Source organism: Panthera onca, chromosome E3 (genome assembly GCF_046562875.1).
Source record: "Panthera onca isolate mPanOnc1 chromosome E3, mPanOnc1 haplotype 2, whole genome shotgun sequence".
Lineage (NCBI taxonomy): Eukaryota > Metazoa > Chordata > Mammalia > Carnivora > Felidae > Panthera > Panthera onca.
Genome location: NC_138354.1, coordinates 15,527,937 through 15,548,096, shown reverse-complemented (window position 1 = coordinate 15,548,096; position 20,160 = coordinate 15,527,937). Strand labels below are relative to the sequence as shown.

The window sequence follows — 20,160 nt, the reverse complement described above, 5'->3', positions numbered from 1 at the left end:
CCATTCTAGGAAAAGAGATTTGTATTTAAATTTTAGAGTAAAGCTTAAGCTGGTGATCTCACTGCTGTGATTTGAGATGAACTTAGGTTATAGTTTTGTAATGCCATTAGTAGGTGTATGTGTTCTTAACTCTCATTTTGTTCTGTTAGGAATTGTATTGCATTAGAGTTGTACAGATAAGTAAACCATCATTTATTGTGCATTTTCATATGTAGCTGTTTCAGGTAATTCCAGATTGTTTTGTTTTGTTTGAAGTATTAGAATACAGTTCCTATAGTATATTGTAAATTGTGACCTAGCCTCTGAAACTAGAGAATAGAGAACATCCTTATTCACCTTTCATCAGTAAACAATGGGTGGAACTGTTGTTGCCTAAATGTAGTTATGTAACTTAATGGTTCCTTAATTGCATTTCCATATCACTTTTGACATTGTTTTTTAAACATGTTCCTGAAAAATAAGTTGGGCTAGTGACCACAGTTTTGAATAGGATATTATAAGAAGAATGCAAATAAAAAATGTGAAAAGAAAAAATAAAACTGTAGGCTGATGAAATAAAATGTCTAAAATCCATTATAATTAGTGTCTCCGGAAGTAATATCCTTGGCTTCTACTTAGCAAGATGGATTATATCTTTATATTAATTAATTAGCCATTGCAGTTGTTCTCGTGGTGTGGTAAGTGTATAAGATGTTATTATTACTCTAGGGCTTTGAATGTTGTGTAGTCATGGGTGGACACATCTTAAGTATCACTTATGAGGAATAATCAGATGGCAAAGTGTTTTCATACCTTGTGCTAACTGCTGATGTTCTTTGAATATCAACTATATGTGGACACAACTTTCTCCAAAGAGCCTACTTTTGTTCTTGGACATACTTGAGAACAAAATTGCAGATACTTTTTGTTGTTACCCATAAGAAGTTATGGGCTATTTCTTTGAAGAAGATCTTGTCAATCCCTGTATGGGCTACCAAAAAAGAAAGAGAGAGGGAGGGAGGAGAGGGAAGAAAATTATTGTCTTTCTAGTACTTTGGTCTAGTAATTGAATAAATAAGTTAGAAAATAAAAATCTCAGCTTACTATTTTATTTATATGTAAATAAAATAGGGCTTGAGAAATAAGCTGAGATCTTTTGAAGTTTAAAGTTCTTAGATTCTAACAGAAAAGCTAATCAGGAGGTTGGATTCTAGGCCTAGCCAGTTCCAGCCCCAAACAAAACCACTAATTGTTATGATGGTGAGTCTGCCATTTAGGTAAGTATAATGCAAAGATTTCAGTTTCATGCTTCAATCAACACTTGAGCTATATTTGGAGAAGAAGAATCTGAGGTGTTTTTTTTTTTTTTAAGTTTTGTTTTTTCCTTTTTCTGAGGGTTTAATTTCAGGAAGTCTAGTTTTTATAGATATGAATTTTATAGATATGAACCTTATCAAACTACTCAGTCTAGTAAACATTTTATTACCCCAGAATATCTTCTGATCTTTATTAATGTTTGTTTGTAAAACTGTCTACCTTTTATTTTGTGTTAAAAAAACTGTTTACTAGTTTAAGCATTTCAGAATTCACATAAGGTATATGCATGAGGTTTGTTTTTCATTTTTTTGGAGAGAGAATGTGCGAGCGAGCGTGCGCAGGTGGGGAAGGGGCAAAGAGAGAGGGGGACAGAGAATCTGAAGCAGGCTCTGCACTGACAGCAGCGAGCCTGGTGTGGGGCTTGAACCCACGAGATCACAACCTGAGCCAAAGTTGGATCCTCAACCGACTGAGCCACCCAGGGGCCCCTGTTTGAGTTTTATCGTATTGCCAAGAAGTCTGGTATTTATGCTCTATATTAATGTGTAGTTCTACCCTTTGAGCTGCCATAGATTTTTCTAAAAAGAGTTGGTTGCAGCAGTTGTTTTGCATTGGCCTTCAAGGTCGTTGGTAAGAGTATGCTTCTTAGCTCCCAGTGATTACTAATGTCTAACCACTTTGCTTACATTAGAATTTTCTTGGTGGATTAGCACTGTTATCTTTTAATCATTAGTAGTGCTTTTTGCCTTCAAGTCCACTTTGTATATCAGTATAGCTTTACTAGCTTTCTTTTGGTAAATGTTGCATGCTGTATATTCTTCCATCCTTATAATTTCTGTTTTTTTTAATTTTGTCCTTGAAAGCATCGTGATGATTGAATTTAGGTTTTTTTTCTTTAGTCTCTTTTAGTATTTAAATTATCATATTTAGTCCATTTTCATGTAATGCGATTGTCACTATATTTCGTGTTAGATCTGCCATCTTTTGGTAAGTTTTCTTTTTGACTCACCAGTTTTGTTCCCTTTTCCTTTTTTCTTGCCATCTCTTGGATTATTTTTTTTTTTAATTTTTTTAATGCTTATTTATTTTTGAGAGAGAGAGAGACAGACAGAGTGCAAGCAGGGGAGGAGCAGATGAGAAAGGGAGACACAGAATCCAAAGCAGGCTCCAGGCTCTGAGCTGTCAGCACAGAGCCCGACGGAAGGCTCGAACTCACGAACAGTGAGATCATGACCCGAGCCAAAGTCGGAGGCTCAACCGACTGAGCCACCCAGGCGCCCCTCTTGGATTATTTATTATTTAATTATTTAATATTTTCCCTATAGTAATTGCTTAGTTACACATTCTTTCGCTATTCTTTTTGTGATTATACTAGCAATTGTAATATATACCCTTGACTTACTGCAGTCTAATACAAATTATAACTTTTATCACTTCTCCAGTAATGCTAGAGCTTTAGGTACTAACTCAGTTTGGCGTTTTCCTGCTTTGTTGCATTATATAATCAGTATTTGTGTGGATTTACTTACATATTTACTGTTTCCATTACTCTTCGTCCCTTCCTGTATGTATTTCTGTGTTTCTCTTTGGGATAGGCTAATTTTTCTTCCCATTTGAAGAGTTCCCTCTGGTATTTCTTCTAATGCAAGTGAGCCCATAATGAATTGTTTCAGTTTTTGTTTGTCTGTAAATGTCTTATTCTGCCTTTATTTTTAAAGGAAATAGTCACTGAGCACCACATTCTAGGTGGGCATTTTCTTTTTACAGCACTTTTAAGAGGTCATTCTGTTGTCTTATGGCTTTTATGGTTTCTTTGAGAATTTAGCTGTTAGTTTTATTGTTGCACCTATGAAAGCAATGTGCTTCTTTCCCACAGGTTACTTTAAAAAGTTTCTCTTTGTTTTTGATTATCAACATTTTAAGTATGCTATATCTGTGTGTGTGTGTGTGTGTGTGTGTGTGTCTTTCTGCTTTTAGGTTCCCAGAATTTCTTGGATTTGTGGGTTGTCTTTTCATCAATTTTGAAATTCTCATTCTTTCCTTTTATTTATTTTTTTAATTTTGTTTTAAAGAGAGAGAGAGCACATGTGGGAGCAGACGAGAAGGGCAGAGGGGGAGAGAGAATCTTAAGCAGACTCCACACTCAGCACAGAGCCTGACGAGGGGCTTGATTCTTGAACCCATGAGATCATGACCTGAGCCGAAATCAAGAATTGGACAGTCGACTGACTGAGCCACCCAGGTGCCCTGGTTCTTGCTTTTAATATTGGTTCTGTCTTATTCATTCTTTCCTCTTCTTTTGAGGGACTCCAGTTACATATTTGGTAGACTTTTCCACAGTGTTCCTCATTCTCTTTACACTGCCCTCCTCCTGCCCCTGTGTTTCCTAGTAGTTTTTCTCTCTGCTTCTGTATGGATGTATTTTATTGACTTGGGTTCCAGTTTCTAATCCTCTCATCTGCTAGGCCTGGTCTGTTGTTAAATATACCTTTTGAATTTTTAATTTTAGTTATTATACTTTTCAGATCTAGCATTTCAGTTCAATTCTTATAGATTACAATTCTCAGTTGAAATTCTTCATTTTTAAAGTATGTTCTTGCCCTCCTTTTTTCACCTATTTTAAATTTATTTTTTACCTATATTTTTAAATAGGAAATTTAAATAGCTATCATTATTTAAAAGTCTTTCTTTTTTTTATTGTTTATTTTATTTTTTGAGAGAGAGCGAGAGAGACAGAGAGAGAGAGAGACAGAGCATGAGCAGAGAGGGGGAGAGCTAGAGAGAGACAGAGACAGAATCTGAAACAGGCTCCAGGCTCTGAGCTGTCAGCACAGAGCCCTATGCAGGACTTGAACTCACAAACAGTGAGATCATGACCTGAACTAAAGTTGGACACTTAGCCAACTGAGCCAACGCAGGTGCTCCTACAAGTCTTTCTTTTGGGGCGCCTGGGTTGGCTCAGTCGGTTAAACATCCAGCTTCAGCTCAGGTCATGATCTCATGGTTCATGAGTTTGAGTCCTGCATCAGGTAAGCTTGTGCCCTGCTTCTCCCTTGCTCCCTCTCTCTCTCTGCATCTCTCCCTCTCTCCCTCTTTTCCTGTCTCCCTGTCTCCCTCTCTCCTTGTTCCTCTCTCCTTCTCTCCCTCTCTCCCCTCCCCCTCCTGGGATTTCTTTCTGTCTCTAAAAAATTAAAATCAAATAAAAAGTCTTTCTGTTAACTCCATTGTCTGGATCATCTGAGCATCTGTTTTTTTCTTTTTGGCTTTTAGTTAGGTAAATGCTGGGTGTTGTGAATAAAATGAAGCTCCAGATGATGCTGTTCTTTTTTTTTTTTTTTTTAAGGTTATTTACTTATTTTTGAGAGAGAGAGAGAGCACATCCCAAGCAGGCTGTGTGCCATTGGTACAGAAATCAAGAGCTGGTCACTTAGCCAACTGAGCCACCCAGGCACCTCGGTACTATTGTTTTAGAGAGGAAATGTCTCCTCCCTTTTACTAGCCAGGTAGAGTAGGGACTTATCATCTAATCCTTTTAGGGACTGAGCTAATGGTTGAAATTGGGTTGATGGGTTGATAAGGCTAGGTTTCCTTCTGGTTTGCCTTTACCACTACCATCTGGGGCTTCCAACTGATAGTTGAGTGAATTCACAGGCATCTCTTCCCCTGGTGGTTTCTATGCTGTAATCTTTGTCTCTTGAGAACAGTGAGATTACTGAAAATTCCACTCTTTTTTTTCTTTAAAGATTTTATTTTTAAGTAATCTCTACACCCAACGTGGGGCTCGAACTTACGACCCCAAATCAAGAGTTGCATGCTCTACCAACTGAGCCAGCTGGGCTCCCCTGAAAATTCCACTTTTGATTTTCAGACGTTTTCAGTTTTGTTTTGAAGTCCTCTCTGTGCAGCTGCAGAACTTGGTAAATGTCCTTAGGGAAAAACCAGCCTTGTGTTAGACCTTTCTGGCTCTTTGACTCTCCACTTTCCCTGGGATTTTGGCTCCTTGATTCTTGCCTTTGTTTCATCTCTTCCAAAAGCTCTCATGGTTCCTCTGTCTGTAGTCTGGATTCTCAGCCTTTTGCCCCCAAATCAGCAAATGTACTTGGTGAAAAAGTGGCCACAGAATGTCACTTTGTTTCTCTACCATTCGTCTCTTTTTCCAGAATCCAGAGGCTTCTAGTCTTGATTGCTTCATCTGTTTTTTGATGCCTTTAAACATTGATTTAAAAAATGTATCTAGCTTTTTTCATTCTCAGTAGGAGTGTTGGTCTGCCACAAGCTACTCCATCGTATTCAGAAAATAAATCCTCCCACTAGTAATGAAATCACGAGAAGAAATTAATCTATTAATAGTTGTTATGCTTACTTTATCACAGTGGTTCTCCAAGAGTAATCCTTAGCCACATCACCTGGGAACTTCTTAGGAATGTAGATTCTCTGGCCCTACCCCTGACCTCCTGAATCAGAAACTGGGGGTCGGGAGCCAGGAAGTACTCTGTGCCTTAACAAGTCCTCCAGGTGCTACTGATGCGTGCTAAGATTTGAGAACACCTGCTTTGTAAGTTAGTCATTTTGCTGTTTAATTTTCGACTCTTACCTGCAGTGGGCCCTGGAGAGTGTACATGGGACAGAAGTGAAAGAAAATGGTCTATGCAGGTACTTTGTTGGTCTTCTGAATAAATAAGTTAATAAATTTAGGAACTATGTATGGATTATTCACTCTGTTCCTGGCAGAACAGTGCTATGCTGTGTCTGCGTATGTGGAATGGCCACATAAGCAAGTTATTGTAATAGAGTGTATTATAATAGCTATATATATAAAATGCTGTAAGAACCAGAGGGATAGAATTAATCTGTCAGTGGGCAAAAGGGAGTCAGATGCTATTTGAACAGGATGGAATTTGAAGGTGGACTACAGGAGGGTTTTCTAGGCTTGTTCATAAATAAGATGACAGTGTAATTTATTATCCAGAGCAGATGACTTTTGAGAATCAAATGGATGCCTTTTCGCTAGGACAACAGGCATAAGCCAGGACTGTTCTCATGAACTGGGAGGGAGATGTGATTATCCAGTTGATAAAGAGCAAGTGATGCTGTGAACCCATAGTTCTCTGTTAACTTGTGGAAACCTCATTTCTTTCAATTATTTGTTTACGATTACAGTTTACAATTCTTACTGGATGATTTTTATAGTTTCCTAGGACTGCTATAAACAAATGGGGTGGCTTAAAACAACAAAAATTTATTCTCTCATCATTCTGGAGGCTAGAAATCTAAAACCAAGGTGTCAGCAGGGCCGTGTTGTCTCTGAAGGCTGGAGATGCTGGCTGGTTGTCTTATAGTTCCTTGGCTTGCAGCCACATCACTGCGATCTCTGCCTCTGAGGCCATGTGGCCTCTGTGTGTATGTGTGTGTGTCTTTCAGGGCCTTTTTGTAAGGACACCAGTTATTGGATTTAGGGACCACCCTAAATCAGTATGATCTTATTCTGTAATTACATCTGCTTATTTCCAAATCAGGTTTCATTCACAGTATTGAATTCAACCTTTTTTGGGGACACAATTTAACCCACAACAGACAGTATGGTTTTAGCTTTTGAAAATTTCTGCAGATTAATTGGATTAAATTTTTATTACACACAAGACACTTCTCGGAGGCTTAGAACGTAATACAGATATATAATTCATTGCGCTGGCTAATAAATCTGAATAAATGCATTTTCCATCCAGGCAGTTAGTTGCTTTTTGTATTTCTCTTATGATATATGTGTGTGTATCACTTTGCTCAGCCACAGCAAATGGCTGAGGGTGAAATGGCTGCAGCAAAGCTAAACTGAGATCGAACTTTGAGAAAAAACAAAGCTGTTAGTGGTTGAAAGCATGTTATGTGTTGCAGTTTGTTGCTAGTTTGAGTAGAGTTAAGCCAGAGAATGTTTGGTCATTTACTTATCAAGTAAACTCACCTTTTGGGGAATTGGCTGCTGCCATGGAAGAGAGGATGGAGCATAGAAGGAAGTAGACCAGAGCAGCCAGTTTATTTGGCGTGCAAGTTTGAGTTGTTAGCCTGGGCAGTGGCATGCTCAGATTGGAATCATAATTTCACTTATCTGGAGAGGGTGCGACTTAATACAGTAGAAGATTGTTGTCAAGAACTCATTCTGTAAGAATGCTGCTCTGCCGGCTTTGCTCATTCCAGCAGTATAAACTCTACATTATATTTCATGGGTTTGATTACCACTTGGAATTATTTGGGCAGGCTAGTGTTTGGATGCTTTGTTGTATTTAACATTGGAACTGTGCCACTGCTTCTCTGTGTGGTATTTACATTCATTTTGGAAGCAATGTATTTAATGATACGAAAGTTAGTGAAACTTGGATATAGATTTGAAATATTAACTCTTTGATTAAAACAGTGGTGTCTTCATAACATAAAGTGACGGACTAAAAGACGACATAAAAAGAGCACTTATAAAGAGAAAAAAAAGATTATATGTCAACTATACTTCGACTGAAAATAAAGGAAAAAAGATGACACAGAAAAATGAGCAAAAAACACAAATGGTTAAATTCTTCAAAGAAGATATGCTAATGACCAGTAAATATTAAACATGGTTTAGGAAGCGCATATTAAAACAAGAAATGATTTATTTTTTTGCCTTTCAGATGGACAAAATAAAGATTAGTAATATAGTATTTATTTATGAGTTTCCAGGAAAGTAGATTCTCTAATACACAATAGGTGGGAATGTAGATAGACACAGTCATTTTGTGAAGCCACTTTGGTAGTATATATCAAAATTTTAAATTCAGAAATCTTCACAGGCTCCTGGGTGGCTCAGTTGGTTGAGCATTAAACTCTTGATTTCAACCTCACGGTGTGGGATCAAGCCCCACATCAGGCTCCATGCTGAACGTGGAGCCTGCGTGGGATTCTCTCTGTCTCTCTCTCTCTCTCTTTCTCAAAAATAAATAAACTTTAATAAAAATAAATAAAAATAAAATGCAGAAGCCCTTTGACATTCTGTTTCTATTTCTCAGAAGCTTTTCATGTTTTGTGATTGGTCTACTCGTATCCTTATCCTGCATATCAGAGATTTACAGTTTCTTTATATTCATATAATTTTAAATATGATAAAATACTTCATTGTCCTATTTTCTTAAAATATTTGCCTATTTTCTTTTTTTAAATATTTATTTTGAGAGAGAGAGAGGGAGAGAAGGAAAAGAGAATCGCAAGCAGGCTCTGCGCTGTCAGCACAGAGCCCAGTGTCAGGCTCAATCTCACGAACTGTGAGGCCATGACCTAAGCTAAAATCAAGAGTTGGACGCTTAACAGACTGAGCCACCCAGGTGCCCTTGCCTTTCCATTTTCTAAGTGGGCCTTTTAAAAACTAGATAGAAGTTTAAATTTGTGTATTTGAATCTTTTTCTTTTTAAAATTTTGCTTCAGTTTTTAAGCTTAAATAGCCCTTAGTCCTTTAAAAGTTTCGTAAGGTGCGATTAAGTCAGTTAAGTGTCTGACTCTTGATTTTGGCTCAGGTCATGATCTCATGGTTCATGAGTTGGAGCCCCGCATAGGGCTCTGTGCTGACAGTGCGGAGCCTGCTTGGGATTCCTCTCTACCGCTCTCTCTGCCCCTCCCCTGTGTGCTTGCACACTCTCTCTCTCCCAAAATAATTAAATAAAATAAACTTTAAAAAAACATCTTTTGAGATTTTATTGTCATTTGTAGTAAACTTGAAATGTTTTAAACATTTGCCATTTATATATTTAATTTCCTCAGTAAAAATTGGTATGCCTTACCTTACCAACTACTTTAGCTTTCTTTAGTTCTCAATATTTATTGTAAATCACGTAATTTTACTATTAAAGTATTTCCTGGGTGGTTTTACATTTTGATACTATTGTGAATGGGATCTTTTTATATTTACAAACTTGTTATTGTCAGACTATTGTAAGAGTTCCATAGATTTCATTTACACATATTTAGCTTGTTTTACATAAATACAAATTTTTATGTGATTTTGTAATTCTAAAATTAATTATTTCCTCATTGTTCATAGTGTTTTAAATTCTTCTTTCAGGCCTTCTAGATATATAGTTATATCTCCCATATACTACATAGCAGGTGCCAAAATGACGGAAACTTTACTTTTACTTTTGTAAAGTGCCTGTCATAGAGTGTAAATCAGTGTATAATTATTTGTTAAATAAATGAGTGATGAGTAGAGAAAGCACTACAAGAATATAGTGAGTGTCTCTGGGTGATGTTTTGACTTTCTTTATACTTTATTTTCTACTTGTCTATATATATCAGGTTTTATAGAGTAAGCATCTTATACTTCCATAAGTGGAGAAAATCAAATTTCAGGAAAAAAGCTTAGCTATTAGTTTTATTTCTTAACTGAGGTCAAAGGACAGTGTATCATTTTAGTAGAGTTGATTGGAAGTTTCTTGTAAATTGCGGCCTAGAGGAACGGACTATGAGAACATAGCACTGAACCCAAGAACAGGAAGTAGGACTCTCGTAAGGAAAATAGTGGGAAGCTACTCAGATCCACAAAATGTTTTTTTGTTTTTGCTGATTTTATGAGATCAATCTGGCTTTATGCAGAGTCTTAAGGAAGAACACACCTAACTCTGGGATTTGTATTCCTCTGTCCTTTTTTTTAGTGTACCTCAACCCAGATTGAATACTAGCCTGGGGGCAGAACTCACAGGGCTCTCCATTGTCTAAGCAGTAGAGATCATTTTTACTCTGTCTTCTCTAATGTAGTGGGCCAATTGAATTATGCATTTTTTATGCCCAGGTTGCTCAATAAAAGCCTGCTTATTTGAGTGCAGTGCTCAAACAGGATCTGGATATGTCCCTCTGGCCTTCCTCTTGGGTGCAGTGGTGGTGGCAGCTTGCCTCTGGATTATGGCTCCACTGATTAGGGAGAGAGAGGTCTTTCTGTGCGGGAAAGACAGAATGGAGTCTCAGGCGGTTGATCCCCGTATGTTTCTCCATAACCGAAGGGGGTATGCTGTTTACATGTCTCTGATGTCTAATGTAGGTGTGTTGACTATACCTGCTTTGCCCCACTGAAACAGAGCTATCATCACCACTACATAGCCTTTCAAATCATGGCATGCACTTCTGGCAGTTCACTTGCTCTCTTTGTTTTCCATATTTAGAAATAACCTGAGTTATCACTGTTTAACTGTCTCATATACAGTGGTTCAGTCATACGTGTTGTCATTTAAAATTTAAGTGGAATTTTTTAAACCTCTCTAATTGGAAATGACAGAGTAACAGGAAGTTGCAAAGATAATACAGAGAGGCCCTGTGTACTCTTTGCCCAGTTTTCCCCAAAGGCTACATTTTACATAACTATAGTATACTCTCAGAACCAAGAAATTGACATCTGTCGTTTGTGTGTGTATAGCAGTTTTGTGTCACGGTCAAGATACCGGACTATTCTGTAACCACTAAGAGCTCTCTCATGCCACCCCTTTATAATCATACCCTTAGTCCCCAACACTCCCCCCAAGTTTGGTAATTTGATGGGATTCATAGAACTCCTGTTCTCCTGGTGATGTTTTATAGCCAGGTGAGAGGATACAAAGCAGGATCAATAAAGGAAAACAGTGCACTGAGCAGAGTTTGGAGGATACCAGGCCTGAGTCTTCTCATGAGTCTTCTCCCAGCGGTGCATTTGATCCCCCAGCAACAAATTGTAGCAACGCGTGTGAGGTATTTTCCGTTAAGGAAACTCACTTATGCCTTGAATTCCAGGGTTTTTATTGAAGTTTGGTCACATAGGCACAAGTGCCTTCACAGTATGACCACAGTTAATGCGACTCCGGATCCCCCAGAATGAAAGCAGGTGTTCACCATACATCACACTATTTGCGCAGACTGTCTAAAGTGTGGTTCAAAGCCCCGAGCATACAAAACATAATGACACTTATGACATAAAGACATAAAGACTTCCATTCCCAGAAGCTGACCATGAGCCAGTACACAAGCAGGCCTTTCTGAGAATGTGCACGATTTTTGAGCAACTCAGGCCTGCTTGGTTAACTCTTTCCTTACCCTGCCTTGTTCAATATAGGTAGGATATAGAGCAATAATGCCAGCGTGGAGGTGAGAGTTGGGGATTTGGGGGAGGTACTACTTTAGAGAGAGTAACCAGGGGAGGTCTTCCTGACAGTGCGATGTGAAAGCTAAGACCTACAGTAGGAGAGAATAATCACCATGTGAACAGCAGGGCACACAGCCCTGGGCAGCATTAGAACACATGTGCAAAGGCTCCCAAAAAGAGATGGGGAAAAGAGGCCTGTTAGTTTTCTGTTGTTGCCATAACAAATCGCCACAAATTTAGCAGCTTAAAACAATACCCATTTATTATCCCCAAATTCTTAAGGCAGAAGTCCTGCCTGGCTCAGCTGGGTACTCTGTTAGAGATCTCAAGAGGTCAAAATAAAGGAGTCAGCCAGCCTGGGCTCTTTTCTAGAGGCTGTGGGGAAAATCTGCTTCCAGACATACTCATGCTGGCAGAATTTAGTTCATTTTGGTTATAGGACCGAGGTCATTCTCAGCTTCTAGAAGCCACCCACATTCCTTGGCTTATAGTCGCTCCACCTGCAAAGCCAATATTGAATCTCCGTGACTTCCATCCTGCCTGCCCTCCTCTGTTGAGTTTCACAGGCATACCTTGCTTTATTGCACTTTGCTTTATTGAGCTTCACAGATACCGCATTTTTTTCACAAATTGAAGGTTTGTGTGGCAACCCTGCATTGAGCAAATCTGTCCACACCATTTTGCCAACAGCATTTGCTCACTTCCGTGTTTCTGTGTCACAAAAATCTGGTAATTCTGGCAATATTTCGAACGTTTTCATTATTATTTGTTATGGTATCTATGATCAGTGATTACAATTCACTGAAACCGCAGATGGTAGTTCGCATTTTTTAGCAATAAAGCATTTTTTTTAGCAATAAAGCATTTTTAATTTTTATTTTTATTATTTTTTATGTTAATTACTTTATTAAGTACATAAAATGTAGCAATTGTAAGTCTACAATTAAAATAACTATGTATACATCAGTAAAACTACCACTCAGATACTGAACATTTTACATATGAATGCCATGTTATTTACCACATAAAGCTTAAATCCTACAGTTTTATACTTTGTTATAGCTAAAACTCTGATAAAAACGTTGCTCCTACTTCAATTTCTAGGACTTTGTTTCTTTGCTGTTTTTCACACTTCCTCTCCAATCCATAAAACTGGTATATTCTAATTTACCTGTAACCTTATCTCAGTGTCAAATTTGCATTTTTAATTTTTAGAATTGAACACTAAATGGACTACAGTATAGTGTAAACCTAACTTATATATGCACTGGGAAACCAAAAAATTTATTTGACTCACTTTATTGTGACATTTGCATTATTGTGTGGTCTGGGCCTCAACCTGCAAGATCTCCAAGATATGTATTTTAAAAATAACTTTATTGAAGTATAATTCACATACCATAGAATTCACCCATTTAAAGGTTAAACAGTTCAGTGGCAACCATCATGACATCCAACTTGAGAACATTTTCATCCTCTCAAAAAGAAACCTCATACTCTTCAGCTATCTCCTTTATTCCCACCCTCTCCCCCTTAGTCCTAAGCAACTGTAATCTATTTTCTGTCTCTGTAGATTTCCCCATACTGAACATTCATATGAAGGGGATTATATAATACGTGGCCTTTTATGACTGGATTCTTTCACTTAGCAAAATGTTTTCAAGGTTGATCGTGTTGTGACATGTATCAGTATTTAATTCCTTTTTATGGTCAAATACTCCATTGTATCGATATACTACAATTTCTTTATCATTCATCCCCTTTTGGCTATTATGGATAATGTTTTAAACACTTGTGTACAAGTTTCTGTGTGGACATATGTTTTCATCTCTTTTGTGTATATACACACACACACACACACACACACACACACACACACACACCTTGGAGTGGAATTGCTGGGTCATATAGTAACTCTCTGTTTAATTGCTTGAGGAGCTGTCAGACTGTTTCCAAAAGCAGCTGCACTGTTTTACATTCCAGGCAGCCCTGTATGAGAGTTCTCCACATCCTTGCTAACACTTGTTATTATCTGACTTTTTTTTTCATCATAGCCATCCTATTGGATGTGAAGTGGTATCTCATTGTGGTTTCGATGTGCATTTCCTTGATTAGTGATGTTGAGCATCTTTTCACATGTTAGTTGGCTATTTGTATATCTTCCTTGGAGAATTATCTATGCAAGTCCTTTGCTAATTTTTCATTAGATTATTTGTTTTTGTTGTTGTTGAGCTACAGGAATTCTTTTTTTTTTTTTTTTTTAATTTTTTTATTTATTTTTGGGACAGAGAGAGACAGAGCATGAACGGGGGAGGGACAGAGAAAGAGGGAGACACAGAATCGGAAACAGGCTCCAGGCTCTGAGCCATCAGCCCAGAGCCCGACGCGGGGCTCGAACTCACGGACCGTGAGATCGTGACCTGGCTGAAGTCGGACGCTCAACCGACTGCGCCACCCAGGCGCCCCTAAGCTACAGGAATTCTTTATGTATTCTGAATATTAATCCCTTAGCAGATACATGGCTTGCAAATATTTTCTCTCATTCCATACAGGTTGCCTTCTCACTCTGTGGGCTGTTTACTTTTCCATGCAGAACATTTTAGGTTAGATACAGTCACATTTGTCTGGTTTTCCTTTTGTGGCTTGTGCTGTTTTTGGTGTCATAGCCAAGAAATTATTGTCAAATCCAATGTCATGAAGTTTTTTCCCTGTGGTTTCTTCTAGGTGTTTTATAGTTTCAAGTGTTACATTTAGGCCTTTAGTCCAATATTAGTCCTTTCTTAAAGTGTTGTATGTATTATTGAGAGGGAAATAAGAAATGTTTTCTTTTGGATGACTGTGTCAAGAACTTGTTTGCTTTATTTTTTTTTTAAGATTTTTATTTTAAATAATCTCTGCACCCAGTGTGGGGTTCAAGCCCATAAACCCAAGATCAAGAGTTGCATGCTCTACCAATTGAGGCAGCCTTGTGTCCCAGGAACTTGCTGTATTTAAATTCTTTCCCTCCCTCACAGCCTTCCTTCCCTCCTTAATAGCTTGAAGATTATGGACTCGCTCATATTTTTGTTCTCAATTCCTGTGCTGATAGAAGAATGATAGTGCAACAACACTTTCTTTTTTATACTTGATTAGCAGAAAGAAGATGAGCCTGAAGTCTGAACGCCGTGGAATTCACGTGGATCAGTCGGAGCTCCTATGCAAGAAAGGATGTGGTTACTATGGCAACCCTGCTTGGCAGGGTTTCTGCTCCAAGTGCTGGAGGGAAGAGTACCACAAAGCCAGGCAGAAGCAGATTCAGGAGGATTGGGAACTGGCAGAGCGGTAAAAGGACTTACCTAGGGGTGGTTTAACAGCGATACAGTTAGAGATATAGCTCAGTCATTGTCAAAATCCATTTTTCTCCCCTGTTGTGAGCTATCAGCAAGTCAGCTTAGTATTAGAAGTGAATTTTTTCTCTTCTTCTTCTCAGTCAACATTTAATGAATAGCTTTCAGTGATTTCTTCATTTTATCTTTGTCTTGTAATTATTTTGTGTTTAGAGTGTGTTAGACTGAGTTCTTTTAGATAGATAAAATAGACTTCTCAGAGAAGAAGAATGGAGATACACAGATTTCATGGTGAACATTAAATGCAGTAGTCTAGCTGATGTACCAAGCACATGGCTCTCATCAGGCATCATTTTTTTCATTCTTTTTTTTTTAATTTTTTTTTAATATTTTTGTTTATTTTTGAGTCAGAGACAGAGTATGAGCAGGGGAGGGGCAGAGAGAGAGAGAGAGACACAGAATCTGAAGCAGGCTCCAGGCTCTGAGCTGTCAGCACAGAGCCTGACGCAGGGCTCAAACTCCCCGCTCAAACTCAGACTGTGAGATCATGACCTGAGACGAAGTTGGACGCCCAACAGACTGAGCCACCCAGACGCCCCTCAGTTTTTTCATTCTTAAAATACATCCAGCATAGCTCCTGCCATGGTGATAAACACATAATAGTAAAAACTTTTTTGATTTGTATATAGAGCGTGTGCATTTTGGAAATTTAACTGTTTCTTAAAAATGAGATTTGTTAGTCCAAAGTAGTTTATATTATCCAGAAATATGATTATGATAAAAACTAAAAGATGGAATGGCTGGTGAGTATAGAGATGAATAAAACGCCATGAATGATGTTAATCTCTTGCCAAAACATTCTAGAAACAGTAAAACTTCTCCATAAAAGAACATCAGACTGAACTCTGACATCTTTTGCTAGTTTTTTAATACCTAATCATCCATATTTGTTGAGTGACTACTTTTCTAGCATCTGTGGTGAACTTGGAGAATTATAATGCATACTCACTGCTTTCAGTAACTCTATGGTCCAAAAGAGAAAATATAGAACATTAAGTATTTGCTCAGATTTCCCACTGCACTCCTGAACATCTCAGTAGCTGATCCTGTTTCATGAAGAAAGCAGCTTTCTCCCCTCTCCACAGCGAAATGTGCTCCTATCTTGATGCTGACTTCTATTTTGTCTCGGAGAGAGGTGTATCCTTATTCCATTCTCAGACTAACACTTCTACCTATGACTTCATGGTTTTTTTTTTTTCTGCTTCCATTTATGACCTTGCTTGAGTTTTATTACAGCACTCCTTCTCAAATTTGAACAAGCATGAGAATCACTTATCAAAACAGGGATCACTGGACCTCATTTTGGAGTCTCTGACTTTAGTAGGGTGGGAGTGAGGTCTGGGAATTTGCATTTCTAGCAAGTTCCCAGGTGATGCTGCTGGGCTCAACATATAGAACCATTGTTCTATAGATAGCTCTTTAGATTTATTATAAATACCTCAAATACGTTGGACCTGGTCCAAGGTCAAATTTCTTTCTTTTATTTACTCAATCCCAACATTTCCTCCTACCCTTCTTCTGTATCAGTTAATGACATCACTATTTTATTCAGTTAGCTAAAAAATATTGGGAGTCATTCTTTTTTTTTTTTTTTTTTCAATATATGGAGTTTATTGTCAAATTGGTTTCCATACAACACCCAGTGCTCATCCCAAAAGGTGCCCTCCTCAGTACCCATCACCCGCCCTCCCCTCCCTCCCACCCCCCATCAACCCTAGTTTGTTCTCAGTTTTTAAGAGTCTCTTATGCTTTGGCTCTCTTCCACTCTAACCTCTTTTTTTTTTTTTTCCTTCCCCTCCCCCATGGGTTTCTGTTAAGTTTCTCAGGATCCACATAAGAGTGAAACCATATGGTATCTGTCTTACTCTGTATGGCTTATTTCACTTAGCATCACACTCTCCAGTTCCATCCATGTTGCTACAAAGGGCCATATTTCATTCTTTCTCATTGCCACGTAGTACTCCATTGTGTATATAAACCACAATTTCTTTATCCATTCATCAGTTGATGGACATTTAGGCTCTTTCCATAATTTGGCTATTGTTGAGAGTGCTGCTATAAACATTGGGGTACAAGTGCCCCTATGCATCAGTACTCCCGTATCCCTTGGGTAAATTCCTAGCAGTGCTATTGCTGGGTCATAGGGTAGGTCTATTTTTAATTTTTTGAGGAACCTCCACACTGTTTTCCAGAGTGGCTGCACCAATTTGCATTCCCACCAACAGTGCAAGAGGGTTCCCGTTTCTTTGGGAGTCATTCTTAATTTCTCCTTTACACCACTTATCTGACCAATAAATAGAATTTATTCCAGCTCAAAGAAGTTTCTTGAATTTCATCCTTTCTTAGTTTCCAGATCTATATTTTCTCACTTAAATCTTTGTATAATATATTCTTAATTATTGCCCCTCAAGTTGTCACATAGCAACCTGCATTATTTTTTTAAAGTACAGATCTGATGATAGTCATTTATTGGATTTACAGTCTTTCTTGGTTCCCCACTACATGATAAAATCTAGGATTATAATGGGCTCAGTAGTCAAGGTTTCTTAACCACCTGGTCACACCGGTGACTACGCTGATCTTGATCTGCAAAGGAAACCATATGCCTTCACATTTGTAGTTCCCTCTTCCTGGAATGCCCTTTCACTCAGTGGAACCCTATTCACCTCTTAAGACCGGTGTAAATAGCACCACTGTAAAACCTTCTTTGTCTCCTCTAGCAGATTAAGTTGTTCTTTCCTATGTTCTCATAGCAATTAGGTTTTACTCTACTGTAGGAACTATCACATTATATACTTATCTTTTTCCTTTTCAACCTTGAGCTTGTTAGGGAAAAGGACTAGAGTTCCTTTTATGTAACCTTAGTATATTGTTAAATGAATATGATCTATGGAGAAGGTTCCTTTTGAAGTCTAGGAGTGTGTGGGATAGTTTCATTCAGGCACTTCAGACCTATTTGATATGTTTAGCCTCCGTTTCTAAAAATTCAAGATCTCCCTGCAATTCATTGAGTAATAGCTTCAGATACAAGGAAAACTTGGAGGATGTCTGGCTCATTCTTAATCTCTCTTGAATTGCAGACTTCAGCGGGAGGAGGAAGAGGCCTTTGCCAGCAGTCAGAGCAGCCAGGGGGCCCAATCCCTTACATTTTCCAAGTTTGAAGAAAAAAAAACCAATGAGAAGACCCGCAAGGTTACCACAGTGAAGAAATTCTTCAGTGCTTCATCCAGGGTTGGATCAAAGAAGGGTAATTTTCCTTTTTTCTTCTGTGCTCAGATGAGATACAGAGTAGACCCACAGTGCAGGTGGGCTCTGCTTTTTAATTTCTGTAAGTTGTTCAGTGGACATCAACCCATATTTGAAACCAAAATTGGGTTTAAGGGTCACACAATATATGAAACCAAAAATCTCTTTGGTTGGAGGACATTGTGTGTTAGAGAAACCTGTTTATTACTCTATAGGAGGAATGAAGAAAATTGAAATGGGTAGTTTTGTTTATAAAATTTATTCCCATCCAAATGGCTATCTTTTTGGATGTTTTATTTTTTATGCCTTTAATTTTTGGATTCTGGCTTATTCTGCTTTGTATAATATCCTTACTTAACCATATCTTGTCAGAACTGACTATTTCTAGGCTTAAATTCATCTAAGAAAGAGGTTTTCTGAGAGTTTGAGAGACAGCTTGCATCTTGAAGAAATATATAGAGAATATAAAGGAGAAGGTTTGCTTTAGGCGCTTGGAGGGGTGAAAGTAACCCATAGAAGGCATTTTCTGGTGCATGATTTGTATGTACATTATCTTTTTCATCCGCTTCTTAAAATGCTGTATACCCCGCAAAAGGATTGTTGCTAAAGTTACACATGTTCTACCAGTCAGCAGACAGGCTAGTTGAAGTGGCCTAACTGGAAGCAAGAAAGAATGTCTGTTGTCAGCTTTGTCTTTGAACCTTTATGTTGGTAATCAGAGTTATGCAGTAAATTTGAAATGGTGATGGAGACAAGACTGATGCTATCTGAAGAGATGTTCTCTTGGACAAACCCTGCCATCTGGGGTAATTGTCAGGAGGTTTTTTGTCTGCCTAAAGGCAGGGAAATGAGTAATAATATCACACCTTAAGATCTTTGCTGGCCTTGAGTGCCTGGGTGGCTTAGTCGGTTAAGCCTCAGACTTTGGCTCAGGTCACAATCTCACAGTTCATGTGTTCGAGCCCCACTCTGGGCTCTGCACTGACGGCGCGGAGCCTGCTTGGGATTCTCTTTCTCTCCCTCTCTGCCCCTTCTGTGCTCTCTCTGTCCCTCTCAAAATAAATAAACTTAAAAAAAAAAAAAGAACTTTGCTTGTCTTTCAGATTTAATGGCGTTGTTTGTTTTATTAAAAGAAAAGGTTGCTGGGGTGCCTGGGTAGCTTAGTCGGTTGAGCATCTGACTTTGGCTCAGGTCATCTCACGGTTAGTGAGTTCAAGCCCGTGTTGGGCTTTGTTCTCTTAGTGTGGAGCCTGCTTTGGATTCTCTGTCTCCCTCCCTCTCTGCCTCCCCTGCCCCCAAAATAAAGAAACATTAAACATTTTTTTTTAAAAGAAGGAAAGGTTGCTTATTACCAAAAACACAGCACTTCTCTTTAATAAAAGCAAATCTTTAAATAGTCTTTCTGTTCACATGATTAATTTGAAATTGTTTCTTGGTCGGCTGTCACTATAGCAATTTTCTCTATTGTAATTAGAATGGGAATAATCAGGACCTATTAGAGATTAAATGAAGAACGTATTTGACTCATGCTTTATTTATTAGGAGGTAGTATAGTATGGTGGTTAAGAGCATAAACTTTGGAGTCACCCTTTTTTGCGTCTCAGCTTTGTGATTTACTAGCTGTTGTGACCTTGAGCAAGCTAATTTCTTTAAGCTCTGTCTATTCTGAGGGACAGTAATACCTATTGTAGGCACGTCTTCAGAATTAAACAAGCTGATCCAATTAAAAGAGTTCAGCACAGTGCCTGACACACTAAGTCTCCAATAAATGTTAGCTAGTTGAAAATACACATTGTTTGGGGCACCTGGGTGGTTCAGTCGGTTGAGCGACCAACTTTGGCTCAGGTCATGATCTCACGGTTTGTGAGTTCGAGCCCTGTGTCGGGCTCTGTGCTGACAGCTCACAGCCTGGAGCCTGCTTCACATTCTGTCTCGCTCTCTTCTCTGCCCCTCCCCTCTCATTCTCTGTCTCTCTCTGTCTCAGAAATAAATAAACATTAAAAAAGAAAAAAAAATACACATTGTTTTTCTGATTGAGTAATCTCTACTAGTAAGAAGCTCAAGGGTATTGATCAAAACCATTCATTCCTATTTAGCTTAAATTTTGTT

At 38.3% G+C, this 20,160-nt stretch overlaps 1 protein-coding gene across 5 annotated transcripts in view; it reads left to right on the top strand.

Annotated features, from left to right (window-relative positions):
• RABGEF1 (RAB guanine nucleotide exchange factor 1) overlaps positions 1-20,160 on the top strand; it is a 60,819-nt gene that overhangs the window by 5,055 nt on the left and 35,604 nt on the right. For 3 of the 5 annotated variants that reach the window (XM_078440063.1, XM_078440059.1, XM_078440061.1), the window contains 2 exons: positions 14,552-14,740; positions 17,886-18,052. In XM_078440063.1, the coding sequence (XP_078296189.1) occupies positions 14,562-14,740; positions 17,886-18,052 (346 nt within the window). In that variant the 5' untranslated portion in view covers positions 14,552-14,561. Of the gene's footprint in view, positions 1-14,551; positions 14,741-17,885; positions 18,053-20,160 lie in introns of those variants that run through there. The other 2 variants (XM_078440060.1, XM_060649136.2) reach the window with 2 other exon arrangements.